The following is a 19,577-nucleotide window of genomic DNA, read 5'->3' on the forward strand; positions in this document are numbered from 1 at the left end:
TAGATGGAATATTTGAGTGTATTTCAAGCATACAAAAAAATACAAATTCACAATCGTTTCTTAATTGCATTGTATCTGCATAAACCTACACCTTCACTGGATCGTTTCCACCATACCTTTGGACATCGACGAGGGTTCTTGGAGAACATTCCTATGGCGTTTCTTCATCTTGCTCATATCGCGAGTGGTCTCCAGAAACTCGTAGTAGTGATTAACCGGCTCAAACCATGCAAAACCCTGGTCTGCGTTACCTAACCAGGTATGGCCATTAGGATCAGTCAATGACAGTTGACCCACCGGGCAATTTTCAATGAACTCTCCTTGCAACACGCTCCCATCAGGATAGGTGTACGTACTATTGCCGGTGTAACACCAATCTTTAATGATTCCTTCATATTTTGATCCGTCCGCGAACGATATGACGACCTCGTCAACTCCGCCGAATTTATCCGCTTCCCAGCTTCCTGTGTAGCTATCTCCTTCAGCTGTTGTGTATACACCGGGACCTATAAGGTAAAGATAATAAGAATTGTGATGTAGAATGTAAGATACTGGCAAGTATTTAAACATAAGAAAAAAAAAGCAGGCACAAACTGCCTTACTGCCGCACAAATGCAACAGTTTAAATAATTGGAGCGTAATGCTCGTCTGAGCACGGCTTGGAATGGATTACGATACGGCCTATTAGGTACACCACACTGATATGTCAAAAATATTCAGATATGAATCTATACCGTCTTACCACAAAAAGTTTTAAACGTCAGTTTATGCCTTGTCTAAAAAAATGTCAAATTATGACGTTGACATATGGTTCATTTTGCAGCCAAAATTTTATTAGACAAGTGTAAAACAGGGGTTAAAGTTTTTGTAGTAAGGCAAATAGTGTTTAGAGCTGACAATAAAAATTTACTTTACGAGACAAATAGTTAGGTACACGTAAGTGGATTTATTTAAAGTTGCTTATCACCTGGGTATATTGAGTTCTATTATTTATCTATCCTTATTTTGAAACCTTGCAAATCAACTCAACGCAAGAAGAGACCTATCGAATCAATTTAGACACGGTCCGAGCGTAACAATCACTGTATCTGAAAATCAGAAACCGAGCAAAAATCTAAGATCATCTTACCTTGCATTTTAACAGTGCGATCTTTCTTCTTCGCCTCAAAATATCCGTTGTATGTATCCCCAGTATCATGTTGGAAGAAGCCCTGGTCTTGTATCACCAGGATCTCTTTCTCCTTGGTTGGTTTCTTGGAATCCTGCGTCACCTGCGTGCCAGGCTCTGTGGCCGTTCCTGTCAACGTCCCCGGACTCCTTGTCTGAGCAGTCGCCGTTGACTCCGTCATACTTTATGAATCTAAGCAATCATATCAGATTTAAAATTCTTCTTTGTGTTCCAAAATCGAAAGCTTCTAGATTTTGATAAAGCGTTAGCACGGGCAACAGTCTTGCGTCGTCAAGTCAGCTAAATAGATAGATTGTCCCATGGGTTCGAAAAGGAAGAGGGCTAGGTACGTGTAGGTATCTAAGGCATAGTACGGTGCATAAGGGTATAGTTATTCAAGACGGAAACTGCAATCTATACATATAATAAATCTGTAAAAAAACTGTGTCTGTACATTGAATATATTAAAAAAATAATAATTGGGTGGGGTTTAGAAACAGTAATGGAGCACAAATCCAAAAAAAAAATTCTGTCTGTATGTCTGTATGTCTGCATGTCTGTATGTCTGTATGTCTGTATGTCTGTATGTCTGTATGTCTGTATGTCTGTTTGTTTGTAAACGCTAATCTTCCGAACTACTGAACGGATTTCAATGATTTTTTCTTTGTTGTGTCAGTATTAAGCCTGGTCAACATATAGGCTATAATTTATCTTCGAAACTTGAAGACCTGATGCAGAACACCAACAGACCAACAAAACTATAAAAGATACAAAAATGGTGTCATGGCAAAAATTGTTTCATGTGATGAGCATTTTCAGCTGAGATAATAAATTTGAAGATCTGGAACACCTGATGTGGAACCCCAAGAGCCCAGCTTCTCTGTACCATATACAGGTATGCCGTTTTAGCAAAAGTTGTTCAATTTGATGAGCACTTTCTATTGACTTATACAAATTGAAGATCTAAAACACCTGATGTGGAACTCCAGGGGCCCAGCTAGACTATAGCATATAGAGGTATGACGTTTTAGCAAAAGTTGTTCAATCTGATAAGCACTCTCTGTTGACTTATAAAAATTGAAGATGTAAAACACCTGATGTGGAAACCCAGGAGCCCAGCTAGACTATAGCTTATAAAGATATGACGTTTTAGCAAAAGTGGTTCAATCTGATAAGCACTCTCTCTTTTGACGTATAAACATCGAAGATCTGGAACACCTGATGTGGAACTTCAAGAGCAATACTACACTTGAAATGTATAGAAATGAATGTTATGAAATAGGTATGGTGAATCAAAAAAAGTAATTAGTCCGTCTTTTAGATAACCCTAAAATAATGGACACGTATTTTTTCTTTTCTCCTTCTCACAAACAAATAATAACGAAGATATAACACGCTTGAATTTTGTGTTAAGTCACTGCTTAGTACAAATTTTACACACCTAGACGTGGCTTCACGAGCCCCCACTCTCCGAATTTTTTGCGTTATATATATCTCATTATTATTTTGTATGTCTCTTCCAGACCTCGGGACTACAGAGTTCCGAATTTTTGGGAGCCAACGTGAGGCCAAAGCCAACACGCTGAAGCCCTTTTGAGACAACTTTAATGAAATGGTGACACAAAACCGACAATTATCCCTTTATACACTATAGAAATGAACCCAAGAACAATCCCCGGTGAACGTCGTTAAAAAAAAGACAATCTGTGCTATACCATTGCTAACTGTGAATGAATACTACTTGGGCTATTGTGATGGGATGCTAATGGACTAGGAATGGGGAAACTACGGGAACTATGGCACCTGCCGATGACAATGTATTAGATACATGTAAAAATGGCAGGTGGAGACTCGCCAGCTCACTTACTGGGCCCCCGGGAATCTGTCACTGAATAGCAACAAAAGGGCAACAGGGACATGAGCGGCTGAAGTGTGAGGATACCTCGGCGGATTTTAAACGCAGATTACGCGCTCCCTGTGGGTCACTTACCACGAGGCACCTATCCTCCGAGCAGGGCTACTAACCCTGCTCAAGCGACTCCACTCTGGATGGTCAAGTCAAGCCAGAGACGTGAGACCTACCCCCGTCATGGTTCACTCCGACCGGCCGGAGATGGGGGACAGTATACTCTCCCTGGAGAACTCAGTATATATGCCCCGCGGGGTCGCTACTCCCCGTCATCAGCCTCAGATGTCCTGCGATGCTTATATCTCATTATTATTGTCATTATTATCTCAAGAGCCTTTGTCCCAATTATGTTAGGGTCGACTTCCAGTCACGATGCAACTGAGTACCAGTGTTTTAAAAGGAGCGACTGCCTATTTGACCTCCACAACCCGGTTAACCGCTCAACCCAACAACCCTCGGTAAAACTGCTCAGACTTACTGGCTTCTGACTACCCATAACGACTGCCAAGAATGTTCAATGACAGCCGGAACCTACAGTTTAACATCCCCTCCAAATAACGGTCATTGGTATCCAAAATATACGTAGAAAGTACATACGAACTTAGAAAAGTTGCATTGGCAGGTACTTGCCAGACCTGGAATCAAAGACGCACGCTCATACTTGAGAGATTGGTTCTCTACCCACTAAACCACCACGACTTCCACTAAGTCATCACGACTTTGTCATCTCAGTAACATTTAATGTTTTTTTACGTAATAATACGTGTAATATTTTTGCCACACACAACTTAAATGCGGACTAATTAGAATCACTACTTTTATCCCTATGGTCACGTCTATTGCGGTTCAGTTCTCAGCGTTTTGTTTAGTCTGCTGTGCTTTGCCGTTAAAGTACAAAAATTAAATATATGGAACATTTCTAATGGCTATGCATATTCCGTTGTTTTCAAGTCAACGGGCCCTTAAAATTCAATATCAGACGATTCAGATCTTTGATTTTGCTGACCCCGTAGTCGCTGGCATAAGGGACAGGATCCGCGTACGAAGTCGCGGGCAGAAGCTAGTTAAACATAACACCATACTTAGATATCAAGTGATAAAAAAATGAAAATGCTGCCAAATTACCATCTCTTCTCCCCTTTGAAACTACCGAACATCTATAATAATGGTGCATAACAAATGCGCTTTATGTAAGTATCATACTAAAAGCAGAGATTTTACTGTCAAATGCTGGAAATTCCACTGAGAATTAATGCCAGTTCGGTTACTCATCTACATAAGTAACACCGACCGCCAATCACAAACTAAGATATATTCCCGTAATAAATTCTATTGTTCATTGTTACGGCAATTTTAGCCGTGAACATCATAATTTGGTGGTAACAGTCACAAATTAAGTACGGGACATAAGAAGGTATTATGAATAGTATGGAGCATAATCATCATCTTTGCCTTTTCCCGACTAAGTTTAGGTCGGGACCCGTATGCTCATAATGGTCATAATACTTACCACCAGTCTCAAGATGCAACCGAGTAGGTACTAGTATGTCTCATAGAGCAACTATCTGATCTCCTCAACCCAGTTACCAGCCTACCAAAAGACAAACTGCAGTCGTTTATCCAGTAGGCTGGTTAATCTTACTTGAATTTAACTATTTTATAGAGCTGAATATGTAGTTGGTAACACAACTCATTTAGGTAGCTCTATTGAATGGAATGGTTAAAGAGGTAGGTAGGTACTTACAGCCTACTTACCTAACAATTATTCAGGGTTAAAAATTCGAAGTTTGCGTTGAATAATTCGAATATAATTTTGCACTACTGAGCTCATATAAAACAGGTGAGTTTGACAGGTATTGTCTCACACAATTATGTCACCCATGTCATGTCGCGTGTCCAATTTTTGCACGCGTATTACCGGCCATGACCCTAATGAGTGTAACGAGACTATTCATTGTTATTGGAGGCTTTATTACCATAAAACTATTTTCCTTTAAGCCTATGCGGACACGAAGATATTTTGTCGCGCGACTTTTTGCACGCAATAATCGATCTCTGAGTCTGAGTACTATGTACTAATTCATACGTGGCATATCTACGGTAAAACTTTCCCACGATTAAGGGTCAATTCCCACTGAAAGAGCAGCGGCCAAAATGCAAGTGATTGAGCGCGAGCGCGGCGGGCTGCGCGGAGCTGCTGCTCTTTCAGTGGGAATTGACCCTAAAAGTCGTAGTGCGCGTCATGCCTTAGTTGAGGAAGGGCGCGACGAGAGATTAATATAGGTAGTAGCTTTGTAGGTCATGTTTGCGATAGTTTTATGAAGTCAATGAGGTCATATCATTAGTGATTAATTAAGCCGTGTTTCGAGATAAATACATATTATTTAAACTCTGAAAATAAAATTATTTGTCCGTCAAGTGTTTCGTAGGGAGGGTTTGTCGTAAGATAGGCGTAAAGTGAAACAAATAATCTAAATGTAAAATATATTCCACTAACTTTCATAAAAACATCTGCATCATCAATATTATATAAACAGGTTTTAACAAAAGATCATTTAAGCTCCCTTTTGCGCCAACTATACATGTTCATGGTACCTCGTATTTGTGGTTCAAATAATATCTCATAATAATTTCAATTAAGGCACAAAAACTTTAAATAGGCATGTTGATAGATCTGTGCTCCAATCACTACTAAATAAACTTAATTTATTTATGAAATAAATATCAAAACAAAAATGCGAATGACAATCATGATCCCTGATTAGGCAGATACGAATTCTTTAAAGTGTGTTTTTATCTATAAAATAAATAAACAATATATCAAATTAAGATGGAGCGTCCAATTATAAACATTATACGATTACCATTCCTTAAAAAACTAAATAAATAATAACTTAAATTTGTTAAATCCGCGCTCCCTTCGATTAATACGCGTACTCCTTGCTATATATATGTCCCTCTATACATTGCCTAAGTACAAGCCAACGTAAGAGACAGATAATCACAGCACCGTTAAATAAATTTGTAAAGACAACAACTAATTAAATTATATCAAAACTAGTATCGACACGTTAATCGAAGGAAATCACAGCAAGTTAACTCATTACAATTCGATTATTGGATCACCTGGCAATTTAAAATTGAAAATAATATCTCAAACACACGCAAAACCTGCGGTTGTCTCGTACACAAGTACGAGGGATTTATGAATAAAAATGGCGGGAATGATAGATATGTCCTCATAATAAAGTATTTTACAATGTGATGAGCAAATAATTGAATACTCTATACATACAATGCAAGCGTAAGATTGGATAAAAATTTAAAATAAAAACGACCATACACTTACACTAGAGTTATCCTTACATTTAAAAAATTATGAACAAAATAATAATTGATGTGGGTGTTCTGTACAGATGTCCATTAATCGAACTGGTTGCAGTATTGGGGCGGTGCTCAGAGGATCATGTTGGCGGGGTCCTCGATGTTCTCCTTGAAGGCCTTCATCCACTGCGCTCCCACCGCGCCGTCGATGACCCTGTGGTCCGCCGACGCCGTGAACGTCACGAACTTGGCCACTCGGAAACTAAAAATATCACAACCATCATTTATTACAAAAAATATTTTTTTAATATAGATAAATAGAGAGTCGTTAGCTTCTGAGCTAACAGTATAATAGTGAGCCGCACTATTACTTTTTTGGGAAAAAGTTAAGGGTAAGGCATTTTTTGGCAATTGAAATCACATAAGTTGCTTACCCATTTTCAGCATTCTTGTCAGGAATGACAACCTCCTGGAGTCCTCCGCACGCGAGGATGAGCGACTGCGGGGGGTTGATGATCGCGTTGAACATTGTGATGCCTGCAGACAACATTATTATAAGGAAGAGCAAAAATACAAAGCAAGTAAAATGATTCAGATTTAATCTTCATCTAATTCTGCCGATACTTCTGTCAATCTCAAAATGTGGTAACAAACATTTTGAATAATCAGAGCGGGTTTCGGGTTTTGTCTACAGGATGGATGTCTTCTAAATAAAAGGTTTGCAGAACTCAAACTGGTTAAGAAATACACTTTTTCCAAGCCCTCAATTACATCACTAGCAAAATCAAAATTGAGAAACTTAGCTTAACAAAATTATTTTTTTGCTTTACTTACCATACATTCCAAGGTTAGACACAGTGACGGTACCGCCCTGGTACTCTTGAGGCTGCAGCTTGCCCTCCCTGGCCTTGACTGCCAGCTCCTTCATGTTCTTGGAGAGTTCGAGGATGCCGCGGGAGTCACAGTTGAACAGGATCGGCGTGATCAGGCCGGACGGCGTCGCTACTGCTACGCTTACGTCTACGTTACTGAACCTAAAACGTGCGAAGGTATTTAGCTATTGTATGGGGCTGAAGCTAATTTGGCGGCAAATAAATAAGGCGGGTGGTCTGTAGTGAATGTTAGGGGAGCGAGACCCGTGGCAAACATTAGCGCAACAAGCAAAGGGGAAGAAAAGTTACAAAAGTAACGCCCACTCATGTCCGATAAATCGGTGACTGATTTTTTGTAGAAGAGTACAAAAAGTGAAAAAATCATAGACAGAATGTCCTACAAGAAAATCGCTCCGATTATCTTTCCTACCAAAAATCTGTAGTGAACGGTTAGCATTAGGAATGTAGGCCAATACTACAATGCGCAATTACTACACTTACTTTAAGGTTAACGGAAGCTATGATATAAAAGCTTTGTACTCACTGTCTAATGAAAGATTCCATCCAGTGTGAGTTGACTGTAGGAACTCGCTTGCATGCCGCCGCGACTGCTTTCACGATGAAGTCATTCATTGAAATCTGGAAAAAACATTACATAATTTATTAAACAAGATTTAATTTATTCTATTACACAGATCATTTTACAGTCATTAATTAATACTCTTGAAGGTCGCTTATCCACTTTGGTAGACAATATAAAAGTTCTAAATTAATAATTTTCGACATATCTTGGCGATGAGAAATTTCACACAGTAGACAGCCCGATAATATTAAAATGTAGATTTTGGATAATTCTTCTCTGTAAGAGATGTGGGACGACAAACAAGGCTGTTGATGGTCGAACACATACCTTAACATCAGCTTTCTCAGCGGCAAGCTTCTCGTTGACGAGCTTCCTCATGGCCATGGTCTTCTCCACATTGCAGGTGGCCGTCAGTTGGTAGTGCGGGATGGTTTGCTTGGCGGCAGACAGTCTCGTGGCGATGGTGGACCTCATGCCGGACAGAGGGATGTCCACGAAGGTGGCTCCCGGCGCCGGCGTCGGGATCGCGGCGGGCGCAGGCGCCGCTCCACCTCCGGCTGCCAAGTCCCCACTCTTCAGTGAACCGTACAGTCCCGTGCCTTGGCCTGATACCATGCAATAATTTGTTGAGCCAAAGCAATAAGCCAATTTTTATTACTCATGATAAGTAGTAAATTCTGATTTTTTATTCGTTTACGACTTTAATTACACAGATAAGATCTTCAATAGTGTTCCATTTCATGCCATTAGAGGCATTTACGTGATAGTGATAATTGTGTACTCAAATCATAAAGACATGCAATATGGTTATGAAAGTATTATATGTTTTTTATGTATATAAAAAAAAAAAAAAATTCGCGTAAACTCAAAATGTTAGATCAAGTTTTCAAAATGTTGCTACAGTCAAAAAACGTCCCAGAATAATGGTAAACTGTGTGTTTGACTTACCTCCTAATCTAATATTCCTGATTTCGGCGAGTCTCCTGGCCATGGGGCTGGCGTACACCCTGTCGCCGGCGGGGGCGGCGGCGGCTGGCGCGGGGGCGGCGGCGGGGGCGGGCGGCGCGGCGGGGGCGGGGGCGGGAGCGGCCGCGGGGGCGGGGGGAGCCGCAGCCGCCGGTGCAGCGGCGGGGGCAGCACCTTCTGCTGTAGTTATACATACACATATACTTCAAATATAATATTCATTTTTTTTTTCAAACCATAAGAAGATGTCCACAAAACGGGTATTTCATACAGGTAGATATACAGTAAAAAGACAAAAAAATAAATAAAAGAAATTGAAAAAAAACAAGTAACTAAATAAAAAAGCTCCCACTTCCACTATTTATTACAGCGCTAAAGCGCTAAATGAATAACACAAAAGATATATACTTATAACATACATATAAAAAATACATACATAAATAAGACGACATTAAGTCTACAGTTCTGTCAATTCTGCAAAGTCTGGTCCACTACCTAATTGTCAGCCAAATGTTAGTAAAAAACATAAAAAAATAACCTTTCTTTTTAAGGAGTGGTCTGCTAAAGCCGGGTGGTGCTGCGGGGAACAGACAATAGTTAGCAAAGCACATGCACATAAAATATTAGTTACTAATAGTACACCAAATGACATAAAGTAGATAGACAGTAAAAATACAAAAATCAATGTAAGGAAATTGAAAGAAATAAGTAACTTAATAAAAAAGTTTCTAGTTATCAGCCAATTGTTAATAAAGAAACATGAACAAAAATAACCTTTTGTCTCGAGGACTTGCCTGGTAAAGCTGGGTGCTGTGGGGAACAGATAATAGTTAGCAAAGCACATGCAAATGTATAACCAATATTAGTTAACCCCAAATGACTTATCTCTATAAATTAGCTGCAAGGAGATAGACAGTAAAAATACAAAAACTAATGTAAATTGAAAAAAAATTGTAACTAATTAAAAAGTTCCCTCATCATCATCCTCATCCTCCGAGCCTTTTTCCCAACTATGTTGGGATCGGCTTTCCAGTCTAACCGGATGTAGCTGAGTACCAGTGCTTTCCAAGAAGCGACTGCCCTGCCTGACCTCCTCAACCCAGTTACCCAGGCAACTAATTAAAAAGTTCCCACTACCTAGTTATCAGTCAAATGTAAGTAAAAAAACATGAACAAAAATAACCTTTCGTCTTGAGGACTGGCCTGCTAAAGCTGGGTGGTGCTGTAGGGAACAGACAATAGTTAGCAAAGCACATGCAAATGTATAACCAATATTAGTTAACCCCAAATGACTTATCTCTATAAATTAGCTGCAAGTAACAACAGCAAGTGCAAGTGACAGTAAAAATACAAAAATAAATGTAAGGAAATTGAAAGAAATAAGTAACTAAATAAAAAAGTTTCTAGTTATCAGCCAATTGTTAATAAAGAAACATGAACAAAAATAACCTTTCGCCTCGAGGACTTGCCTGGTAAAGCTGGGTGCTGTGGGGAACAGACAATGGTTAGCAAAGCACATGCAAATGTATAAACAATATAAGGGTGAGTATAGACTACAACATTTACTTGTAACAGAACAACGAGCTGCTCTATGAGATGTTCTAGTGTATCATCCTTTTACGAACAAAACATCGAGCACGCTCGCCTGTTTGTTACAAACCAACGAGCATAATGGTGTCACATTTCGTCGAGCCAAGTGCGGGCGATGCGCGGTTGCGGGGTGACGCGGAAGGAGAGGGACCGCTCGCTGTGAGCATTTACCCTTAACATAACGCCGAGCATTCGCACGAACGTTAAATTACATGGAAATGCTTTGGAGACTGAGGTTTTGCCTGTATTGTACCATTCCCTAGAATGTTACATTACACAGAAATGCTCGAGAAAATGTTGTAGTCAATACTCACCCTTAGTTAACACGAAATGAATCATGTTTATGAATTAAGTGCAGGTAGATAGACAGTAAGAAGACGAAAAATAAATGAAAGGAAATAAGTAACTAAATAAAAAATCTCCCACTACCTTGTTATCAGCCAATTATTAGTAAAAAAATCAACAAAAATAACCTTTCGTCTTGAGGACTGGCCTGCCGGGTGGTGCTGTGGGGAACAGACAATAGTTAACAAAACACATGCAAATGTTAACACCAACAGATTAGGTACCAAATGACTTGTGTTTATAAATTAGCTGCTAATGTTACGTTAAAAACAGTGTTAAGTTTTGTTGACGAAACTAAAAGACATGTCTATCATTATTAATTAAGGCCCACATTATATAGTATCAAACTAGATGTTGAATGTTTTGAGGAATTAATAACACACAAATCGCAAAATAATGGATACAACATATTAACTTAAAAAAAAATATCTAGATGTTTAATGTTTTGAGGAATTAATAACACAAATCGCAAAACAAAACGGATAAAACATGTTAACATAAAAAAAAAATATTTTGATATATTTTGAAAATAATTGCCTGCAATTGTGTCCATTATCTGTCTTTATAGCAACATTCAGTTATTTTTCCCTAAATTCCCCTCCTTAGGTGTGCAATTTAACTTTTGGTTTAATGGTTAATTTAATAAATAGAACATACATAACTAATTTAACACTTACAGTCATCCTTGAAATCTTTGAAAGCAGCTACATCAGCCTGATTTCCTACAATGATGCAGAGCAGTTTGCCAACTGGGACACCCTTGGTACCGGCTGGGATTATGATCTTAGCCAGGTAACCTTCCTCGGGAGTCTCAAAACCCATGGTAGCCTTGTCAGTTTCAATCTCGCAGAGAAGATCACCTATAAATATTGAGTAATCATTGGTGCTACATGAATTTTCACTCTTTTTTTATGAATGGTTAACCTCTCTCACCTACTTTAAATAAATATGCCAATATCTCCTTAAGAAATATTTTGAATCCAATTTTACAAAACGTAAAATACAAACCTTCACTTAGTTTGTCACCCTCCTTTTTCTGCCAGTTGATGATGGAACCACTCTCCATAGTAGGAGACAGTGCAGGCAAGGCCACCTTTGAGTGAGTTGGCAGGTCGGCATAATATCTTATCTGGATACCCCATTGTGGAGTAGCTAGAATTCTTCTATTCTGACCATTTAATACTCTGAAACAAGTGTGATATTTTATTACTTACACATTTTTGAGCAAAAATTAGGAAGGATTTGGTACTTCATAAGATAATTTGCAACAAGTCTAGATATTGGGGTTAACAGGTTACACATAATAACATATTTAATTAAAATTACTTTATAGGCCCAACTTAGTGTAATTACTATTAAACTTAATAGTAAGCAGTTGTCCATGTACCTATAAAGTGTAAAACTAATTATCAAAGTCACCGAGAGATAAGTTTCATGTGTTGTTATCAATCACGCACAGTTCAGACATCTCAATGATATCTACTGCAAAGTTTTAGATAAACACTGGTTTCTTTAAATGTTATCTCATATCATTTCGTGATCCAGTGATTTCATTTCAATTAATCTTTAAAAATAAATAAAACAATGACCTCTTGTGTTAGGTATATTATTTTTAAATAAATTGTAATGTTATGCTAGTTTACCTATATTATGGGTAACTATATAGTACAACACATCAAACCCTTCTTTGCCATTCTGTTATTAGTACAAGGATTTTTTCAGTTAATAATTCCAGAGGATTATTTAATACCCTCTAGCCAACTTCACTCTTTAGTTCAAGTTTAGTTAGGCTTGAAGCTATCATTATAATCATAACTTATATAATAAATGTCATAGTAACGCATTGGCTAGTATTTTCTCACTGTTCTGACTGATAATATTTGAACTTAACCTAGACAAGGACATTATATTAGTTATTATCTTACATGTACTAGCTAGTACTATAATAGGTGTTAATTAATAATTAAATAAATTGAACTGAAAGTAATTAATTACTTTATCATATGATATAACATTACTATTATTGAGTAAGGTAAAGTATTGTTACATACAGGTACACTTTTAGGATGGTTTCAGCATATCTTTGTTAACTTTGTGGAAATGAAATTTTTTTATGAACTACTATTACCGCTGTGTTTATGAGGTGGGTGGTGTGCTAGAACATTAATCATAACTTTTTTAACTACTACAGCTAACAATTTTGTATGGAAATGTTAATTAAAACCACTCCATGTAGAAAGTTGAATGTAGATTGTGCAGTTTGATTCAAATGATGATTGTGAGATATGTTTTATCAAAATTAGTGTAATGTAGTCACAACACCAAAATTCTCAGACATTCTTATCAGTGTCTTGTTGGATAATAAAACTATACATGAATGATTCTATTTTAGTATCTTTGCAGATAATACCTATTGTATAATACTAACTAACAACCTTCTTGCAACACTTGTTTCTAAAGATTTTAAGATTATTATTGTTTAAGATCCCACTCCGCTTCTTGTGTCAAGCAACAAGTTGATATTATATAAATTGTTTACATTTCTTGGGTTATAAAATAACCTCACTGGTTCTAATTTGAACCTATTCTGTCTCTGCTATAAATGTTATAGTACAATGTGTTTTTAAATTGTTTTGCTATCTTACCATAACTTTCTAGTCAATTTACATTCATTAAGAAATCTTTTACTTCAGATATTGAAGTTATTTGAACACTAACATTATTTGAGACTTTAAAGCACAAGCACTAGACCCAAATTGATTTAGGCTACTATTCCTTAGGGTGATAATAGGTAAATTAAATTCTTATAGGATTTTTTGAGTTGGTTCAACATTCAGATAAACTGTTGTGGACCAAACCTAGGCGATGCTTTATCCTTCCCAGAACATAATAATATTTCCCTCTATACTAGGAAGTATACTTGTATTGTTAGACACGTGGAACAGCCGGCAAATAGACGCCGGAATGTGATAGGCTACAAGGTGAAAACCATTGACATATTGGTTATGCAACTGGTAGGATTTATTAGAACTGGAACAGGGAACAATTAACTGATACCGGTACAACTATCAATGACACCAAACACTAACACTGTTGAATAATACTCTAAAATAATTAAAATCTAGTAACTTACCTGTTCGAAAGTTTCTTCTTGGACAGTTCTGTGCTCATACATCTTGTAAGATTTGACCGAATAGATTTCTTCAGAGCTTCGTTTAAAACTTGGTTTCGTACAAATATCGATCGCAACATTTTGATTTGTTTTTAATTAAAGCGAGTCCGTCCAGGTGATCGGGACGGTTTTATTTTCCGTAAGATCGACCTTTTTTCAAGTCGCACCGGCAATGTTACCAGATGGCCATGTAAAATTACCTACTTTCCCTTAATAGCTAACTGTCAAATAAAATTGATCTGACAGCTTTTTCTGTCTAGAAAAATATAAACAAATCAGAAAATATTCTTCAAACAGTTATTTTCGGTTATACATAAGATTTAAAGATATTAAATTTTACAGTTGCAGTTGGGCAAATTTTTTTGTAGCAGAAATTCAATGCATTTATTATAGGTGTATCAAATTTATTTTTTCCCTTGAATTGACCAAACTTTTCTGATTCTGGTATCATCGACCTACAATTGCTGTTGTAGGTCGTTCAAAATGCTAAAAATATCATATATGTGGAAACTGGAAATCAAAACAATTGACAGAATCATTGAGCCAATGACGAACGATATGAAAACGTTTGGTAAAGTGCTTATTGGATCGATTCTCCTCGTTCCAGTTTGTTATATCGCATAAATACAATCAGATGCATGATTAGTACTATAAAAAAACTTTGAAAACGCGTAAATCTGATTATATCAAAAAATCCAAAAGTAAAACTAAAGCTATTTTAATCTAAATGGAATTAAAGTGAATTTTATTGTAGGTATTCAAACTTCTGGTATTCTTGAAAGCCTTTATTAATAGTTAAAGAAATACAATCACATTTTGTTAGGAATTATAACATTGTTCTCACTAGTTTTTACATCATGACAATTCACACCACAGTCATTCTTTTTCATAGACTAACAACCCTACATTATTTAAATGTCATAGACTATAAATTCCTAACACCTTCTCCTATTTTTAATATATGAACATAAATTAAAAATACCTTATAATTACTTCAGAAACACATCAGTTTTCAAAACATTAACTTAAACAAGTTTTCAAAACATTAACTTAAACACTTCTAATTATAACTCTCAATTTACACAACAACTTTATCGCAATGAAATTTAAATTTTTCTTTATATAGTGGTTTCGTCAACATATCCGCTATCTGATAATTTGTAGGACAATATATAACATCTAAATATCCTTTCTTATAATTTTCGTGTATAAAATAAAATCTCACATCTATATGTTTAGATCTCTTGCTGAATGAACCTGTTTTAATCAATTGGATAGCACTCTGGTTATCAATATTCAAACTAATCTTAATACTGCTACCAATTAATTCACTTATAAAAGTCTTTAAGTATAAACACTCTTTAACGCAATCTGCTGCTGCTATATATTCCGCTTCAGTTGACGATAGACTTACTATCGGCTGTCTTTTGGAGCACCAAGCTATAGGTCCACCTGCCAACATTATTATGAACCCTGTTGTACTTCGTCTGGTCTCTGTACAACCTGCATAATCTGAGTCACAATATGCATGCAATCTTGTAATATCTTTCCCAGCATTATACAAAATCCCTTTATCTCTCGTTCCATTCAAGTACTTCAACACCTTCTTTACTGCTAATATGTCTTGCCTTGATGGATTTTCTACCTTTTTACTTGCTTCATTCACAGCTTGACTGATATCTGGTCTTGACCTGGTTGACAAATACAATAATCCACCAACTAGTTCTCTGTATGGGAAATTTGACGTAGCCACCTTAGATTCATTTTCCTTTCCCACAATGCATGGAGTATCTGCAGCTTTGGAATCATACATATTATATTTTCTAAGTAATTTTTCTGTATAATTCTGCTGATGCAACAAGATGCCTTGTTCTGATCTTTTTATTTCAAAACCTATATAGTTTTGAGGTTGTTCATATGTTTTTAAGATAAATTCTTTTTCCAATTGATGCAAGATCTGTAATAACTTTTCCTTGTCTTTTGATATGGCCAAACCGTCATCAACATATATAGCCAATATTATAGTTTTGTCTTCATTAAAAAACACACACTGATCCGACTTTGAAGCTCTCAGTCCAAGTTTCCTTAAAGTTTCTGTAAATCTTTTATTCCATGTCATTGGTGCCTGTTTTAGCCCATATAGTCCTTTCTTTAAATGACAAATTTTATTAGGCTGTCTTTCATATCCTTCAGGAATATACATAAATATGTCTTCCTTTAACTCGCCATACAAAAATGCTGTTTTCACATCAAAAGTTATCATTTCATATTCCTTTGAAGCAGCAATTGCTATTAATGATTTTATTGCTGATTGACTTACTACTGGACTATATATTTCTTGATAGTCAATGCTTTGCTGTTCGAAGCCTCTTGCTACAAGTCTTGCTTTGTAAGTACCATTTTCTTTTATACAAAATACCCATTTACTTGACAATATCTTGTGTCCTTTTGCTCTTCCTACATCAACTATTTCCCATGTATTGTTACTTTCCAATGATTCCTTCTCCGAATTTATGGCCTTCTCCCAATTATTCTTTTCAGCAGACTTCATGACTTCATCATACGTAAGTAATACATAATCTTGCAGGTAAGCTGGTTTTTTCCGTTGTCGTTTTGTATTTATAGTTTCTATAGTTTCTATCTCTGCAGTATTACTTTCTTTATTTTCATCATTTTCTACTTCATCAATAATATCTGGGATGTTATCTTCTATTACATTACTTTGTTGTTCTAACTCTTCTATTTCATAATAACTGTCATCACTTTCTTCTTCTTGATTTATTTCTTCTTCATTATTACCTGGTATTATTTCTGTTATCACCGAACTTCCTGTTTCTTCATATTTTTCTCCAATTTTCTTATTATTATTAATTATAACAATATCCCTTGCTATTTCAATTCTTCTTTCTTCTTTATTCCACAATCTATATCCATTATTAGTATATCCAATCATGATTAACTTTTTGCTTCTTGGATCTAGTTTCTTAATATTCGAATGTAATTGTTTAGCATATACTATTGAACCAAACTTGCATATATTAGATATATTAGGCCTTTTACCATGCCACATCTCATAAGGTGTCTTATTCTTCAAAGATTCACTTGGTAATCTATTTATAATATAAGTAGAACAGTATACAGCTTCACCCCACATTTCTTTATCTAACCCTGAATCAAATAGTAATGCTCTGGTTTTATCTAATAATGTTCGATTTAGTCTTTCTGCTTTACCATTTAGTTGTGGTGAGTATGGTACTGTATAATCTAGTTTTATTCCCTTTTCAGTACACCATTTTTTAAAATCATTGCTTGTGTATTCACCTCCATTATCGCATCTTATGGTAGATACCTTTTCTGTTCTCTCTCTTTCTGTTTCTTCTATATAATGTTTTAAATTTTCTTTAACTTCATTTTTATATTTAAGCAAGTATATTTTTGTAAAATGAGTATAATCATCCATGACGGTTAAAACATAACTATAGCCATCATACGTTTTGTTTTCGAACGGTCCACATACATCAGTATGTAATAATTGAAGTGGTCTACTGGCTCTGTTTCTTACTGTGTTAAATGGAAGTCTTGTTTGTTTAGCTTGTGTACAGATTTCACATTCGTCTATTTGCCTTAATCCATTTATTTTTATTCCATCTGCCACATCTGGTAATATATCTAGTATTTTCTTTCCTGGATGTCCAAGTCTTTGATGCCATTCTAAGGCAGTGCCATTTTCTTTCATTAACAGTGTTTTTTCTTGCATATTATTATCATCCAAATTAATTTTATATAAACAGTTTTCTTTTTTTCCTGTTAATATTAATTCTGACTCCTTATATATTTTTACATTATCTTTGGTAAATATAACCACTCCTTGATTGTTTGTAACTGCATTAACCGATAATAAATTTTGTGATAAGTCAGGAACAAGCAGGGTATTATTAAGAGTACATTTTTTTCCAATGACTTTACCAGTCCCTTTCACCTCTATTGTTTCTTCATTTGCAGTCAAAACAGATGATGGTTTGCATTCAAAAAATTTTAGTATGTCTACATTTTTGGTCATGTGTGCAGTACACCCAGAGTCTACAACAAATTCTTTCAGTTTTGGTTCTTGAATTTCACCGTTTGTAAAAAATGCCTTTTCTATTCTTTTGTTACTTTTTTCTTCATTCTCATTCTTATTCTTATTTTTGAAAAAACAATTTTCTTCTCTGTGATTAATTTTTTTACAGATTGAGCACTGTTTATTTTTAAACTTACAGTCTTTATCTTCATGGTTGTCCCTTTTGCAGATACTACAGGCTCTACAGTCTTTCTTCATGTGCCCTGTTTTGTTACATTTGAAACATTTTATTGCATTAAACTTTTTCTTTGATGTAGATGAAGATGTAGCTTGAAATGCTAGCTGCTTGTCACTTTCTTTTGCTTTCAACATTCGATTTTCTTCAGCCAGAAGTCTGTTTGTTAAATTTTGAAGGGTTTTCTTATCGTCTGCCATGCATTCCCAAGAAGTTATAAAATAGTTTAAATTATTTGGTAAACAGCTTAGTATTTTGGATATGACCATTTCATCATCTATTTTTGTTCCTAGCTGACTTATACGAAATTGTAAATTTTCTATTTCACTTATTAATTGGGAAAGCGATTGACTCTCTTGTTTCTTATATGTGAAAAACTCTTGTAATAATGCATCTTTGTTTCTTTGCTCAGAACCTTCGAATATTTCACATAATTTTACGTACATTTCACGTGCACTGTTACAATTAATTATGTGACCTTTTAGTTTCTTATCAATACTGCTTATGATAATTCTTTGCACCTGAGCATCTTTGATACTGAAGTCACTTTTCTTGTCATCTTCTTTTGTTTGTGCAATTGTTTTTGCAAGATTTGCCGCTTTTAAGTGTATATTGAATTCAAATTTCCACAATAAAAATGTTTCCGCATCTTTTAATTTTTCTATCTGTATTATCTCAGGTTTTTCCATTTTTTAGTTTTTCACCGTTTTTTATTTTCTTCCTTGTTATTACTGTTTTTTAGTTTTTTTTTTTTTCACTTGTTTTTTATGTTGGGTTTTTCATTACCCAATCCCGGTTTTTAATTTTTTCTTCTCGGGCGTTCTGGGCCCATAACCTATTGTAGGTATTCAAACTTCTGGTATTCTTGAAAGCCTTTATTAATAGTTAAAGAAATACAATCACATTTTGTTAGGAATTATAACATTGTTCTCACTAGTTTTTACATCATGACAATTCACACCACAGTCATTCTTTTTCATAGACTAACAACCCTACATTATTTAAATGTCATAGACTATAAATTCCTAACAAATTTTCGAGTGTAACCATAATACGTAATGGGAAATTCGATTTTTGAGAATAACTTTGAAAATATATTAACGTTTATCAATCAATCATTTGGTGATTATTTATAGCTGTAGCTATTCCTCAATGTTATCAACAATACTGGCAATAATTATTCACATTTGTCTATACTAATATTATAAAGAGGAAAACTTTGTTTGTTTGGTTGTAATGAATAGGCTCAAAAACTACTGGATCGTTTAAAATTCTTTCACCATTCGAAAGCTACATTATCCAAGAGTAACATAGGCAATATTTTATCCCGGTACGGGCAGTAGTTACCACGGG

At 35.7% G+C, this 19,577-nt stretch overlaps 2 protein-coding genes across 6 annotated transcripts; both read right to left on the minus strand.

The window, feature by feature from the left end:
• Window positions 1-4,909, minus strand: LOC124638945 (phosphatidylinositol 4-phosphate 5-kinase 2-like). Of its 2 annotated transcripts, none has more exons than XM_047176122.1 (3): window positions 4,833-4,909; window positions 1,130-1,360; window positions 1-506 (listed from the first exon to the last, which is right to left on the minus strand). In XM_047176122.1, the coding sequence occupies exons 2-3, from the start codon at window positions 1,347-1,349 to the stop codon at window positions 94-96; spliced, it is 633 nt and encodes a 210-aa protein (XP_047032078.1). In that variant the 5' UTR covers window positions 1,350-1,360; window positions 4,833-4,909; the 3' UTR covers window positions 1-93. The 2 variants fall into 2 exon arrangements, with proteins under 2 accessions (XP_047032078.1, XP_047032077.1); XM_047176121.1 differs by lacking the exon at window positions 4,833-4,909 and adding an exon at window positions 4,588-4,818.
• A 638-nt stretch (window positions 4,910-5,547) lies between these two features.
• On the minus strand, window positions 5,548-14,130 carry LOC124638791 (dihydrolipoyllysine-residue acetyltransferase component of pyruvate dehydrogenase complex, mitochondrial). 4 transcript variants are annotated; one of them, XM_047175890.1, is made up of 10 exons: window positions 13,891-14,130; window positions 11,766-11,941; window positions 11,435-11,617; window positions 10,886-10,918; window positions 8,805-8,999; window positions 8,184-8,461; window positions 7,818-7,912; window positions 7,236-7,435; window positions 6,836-6,938; window positions 5,548-6,663 (listed from the first exon to the last, which is right to left on the minus strand). In XM_047175890.1, the coding sequence occupies exons 1-10, from the start codon at window positions 14,007-14,009 to the stop codon at window positions 6,534-6,536; spliced, it is 1,512 nt and encodes a 503-aa protein (XP_047031846.1). In that variant the 5' UTR covers window positions 14,010-14,130; the 3' UTR covers window positions 5,548-6,533. The 4 variants fall into 4 exon arrangements, with proteins under 4 accessions (XP_047031846.1, XP_047031848.1, XP_047031845.1 ...); XM_047175892.1 differs by having other exon boundaries at window positions 8,184-8,413; window positions 8,805-9,002; XM_047175889.1 differs by having other exon boundaries at window positions 8,805-9,002.
• Window positions 14,131-19,577: the final 5,447 nt, after the last annotated feature.

This window comes from Helicoverpa zea, chromosome 18, assembly GCF_022581195.2.
Source record: "Helicoverpa zea isolate HzStark_Cry1AcR chromosome 18, ilHelZeax1.1, whole genome shotgun sequence".
NCBI lineage: Eukaryota > Metazoa > Arthropoda > Insecta > Lepidoptera > Noctuidae > Helicoverpa > Helicoverpa zea.

Coding starts and splice junctions, on each gene's coding strand:
- LOC124638945 (XM_047176122.1), bottom strand. CDS start 1,349: ATGACGGAGTCAACGGCGACTGCTCAGACAAGGAGTCCGGGGACGTTG. Junction 507..1,129: donor TCGCACTGTTAAAATGCAAG/GTAAGATGATCT, acceptor TTTACCTTATAG/GTCCCGGTGTATACACAACA.
- LOC124638791 (XM_047175889.1), bottom strand. CDS start 14,009: ATGTTGCGATCGATATTTGTACGAAACCAAGTTTTAAACGAAGCTCTG. Junction 11,942..13,890: donor AAGAAGAAACTTTCGAACAG/GTAAGTTACTAG, acceptor CACTTGTTTCAG/AGTATTAAATGGTCAGAATA. Junction 6,939..7,235: donor GTCTAACCTTGGAATGTATG/GTAAGTAAAGCA, acceptor TGTTGTCTGCAG/GCATCACAATGTTCAACGCG.